The sequence below is a fragment of the Cyprinodon variegatus genome, unplaced genomic scaffold (assembly GCF_000732505.1).
Source record: "Cyprinodon variegatus isolate N-32 unplaced genomic scaffold, C_variegatus-1.0 Scaffold239, whole genome shotgun sequence".
Taxonomy (NCBI): domain Eukaryota; kingdom Metazoa; phylum Chordata; class Actinopteri; order Cyprinodontiformes; family Cyprinodontidae; genus Cyprinodon; species Cyprinodon variegatus.
Window position 1 is genome coordinate 876,635 of NW_015150692.1, and position 1,401 is coordinate 878,035.

At 47.0% G+C, this 1,401-nt stretch overlaps 1 protein-coding gene across 1 annotated transcript in view; it reads right to left on the reverse strand.

Moving 5' to 3' along the window:
• Nucleotides 1-1,023, reverse strand: part of LOC107089128 (xenotropic and polytropic retrovirus receptor 1 homolog) — a 55,812-nt gene extending 54,789 nt beyond the window's left edge. Inside the window, exon 1 of the mRNA XM_015381712.1 lies at nucleotides 583-1,023. Coding sequence (XP_015237198.1) covers nucleotides 583-651 — 69 coding nt within the window. The 5' untranslated portion in view covers nucleotides 652-1,023. The remainder of the gene's footprint in view (nucleotides 1-582) is intronic.
• Between the last annotated feature and the right edge of the window lie 378 nt (nucleotides 1,024-1,401).

Here is a 1,401-nt window from a genome sequence, read left to right on the forward strand (position 1 = left end):
TTAAATATCCAACCATGTTGAGCCTGGGAATAAGCTGGGGAAGATGGTGATTTTCCACTGTTCTGTAACCTTTAGTTGCAGATTTTTCTCCGCACACCCCAGCAGGATGGATAAAGTGTCCCACCAACATTCAGTCATGGGGGGCCTTCATCCCTGCGGCCCTAATTGGTCAAAGGTCGCAGATTGAGTTATCAGCGCCTCTGATGTTTAAACAGCCGCAGGATCAGCAGCTGTCTCAGCTGTTTCACAGCCGCCATCGGGGTCAACGGACGCAAAGATTAAATCATGTGAAACCCGCTGACTCAGCCGGACATCTTGTTGTCCCATAAACAGCCCGATAAAAAAACAAACACGGAGAAACTAAACAAACCCAGCAGGCTGCTCTGCTAGCTAACGGCTGCTGCTGTTTCTCTAACAACTCGCAGCACTTTTCCTCCCTTCCTGTTTGCTCCATGGCGGCAGGTTGTTGTTAACGCGCCGCTCTGGGGCTGAACAAATCCTCCTTAACTGGACAGACATCCAGCCCGGCTTCCAGAGAGCTAGCCGGACGGCTAGCCGGGCTAACCTGTGAAACTCGCTCACCTCATACTGGATGTACTGCTTCCTCCACTCCGGTGTGATGTGAGCTGAGAGATGCTCGGTGAATTTCATGGTGGCTGTCTGCGGTCTCTGCTGTTTTCACCGGTAATCAGCTGCTCCTATCGGCAGCAGAGCTCCCGCTGAGCCGCGGGTCACACACCGACTCTCATCCGCAGATTACAGTCCGGGAGGAGGAGGCTGCTGCTGCTGCTGCTGCTTCACTCAGAGATGCCCTTTCTGTCTTCACCCTGCCCTCCTTCACCATTTGCTCATTGTTTTACTTTTCTAAACGGAGTGTCCGCTGGTTTACACATCAACTCGTTTCTTCAGCGTTTCTTTGTCTCTGTGCGTGACATCAATGTCAGTCAGACTGCACTGAGACACAGATAAACAAGCTGCCAGTATTGGTGTTAGCTGGGTCTAGCTACCCCCCCTTATCCTCCTCCTCCCGCTCTCTGACGCACCTTCATCCTCAGGGTTATGGCAGGCCGTTTTAACATTTATTAGAAGCACCTTCCTCTCTATTGTTCCATTTGTTGACCTCTAAAATAAGATTCTTCCTAGTCAAAACTACATTCCTCGAAGCCAGAAATGTACAAATAGCTAAATTTTTCCTAAAAAAAAAATTACATTTCAGGCTGCTAAAAATATAATTGTGCTAGTAAGAATAACCTTTCAAATACCTAGAAATCTTTAGAAATGTTAAGTGTCCCTTTTGACATTTATTAGCTTGACCAACTATATATTTCAGATGTCTGAAATGCATTTCTTCCTAGTAAAACTGAACATTTCAGATATCTAAAATAACATTCTTCCTATCTA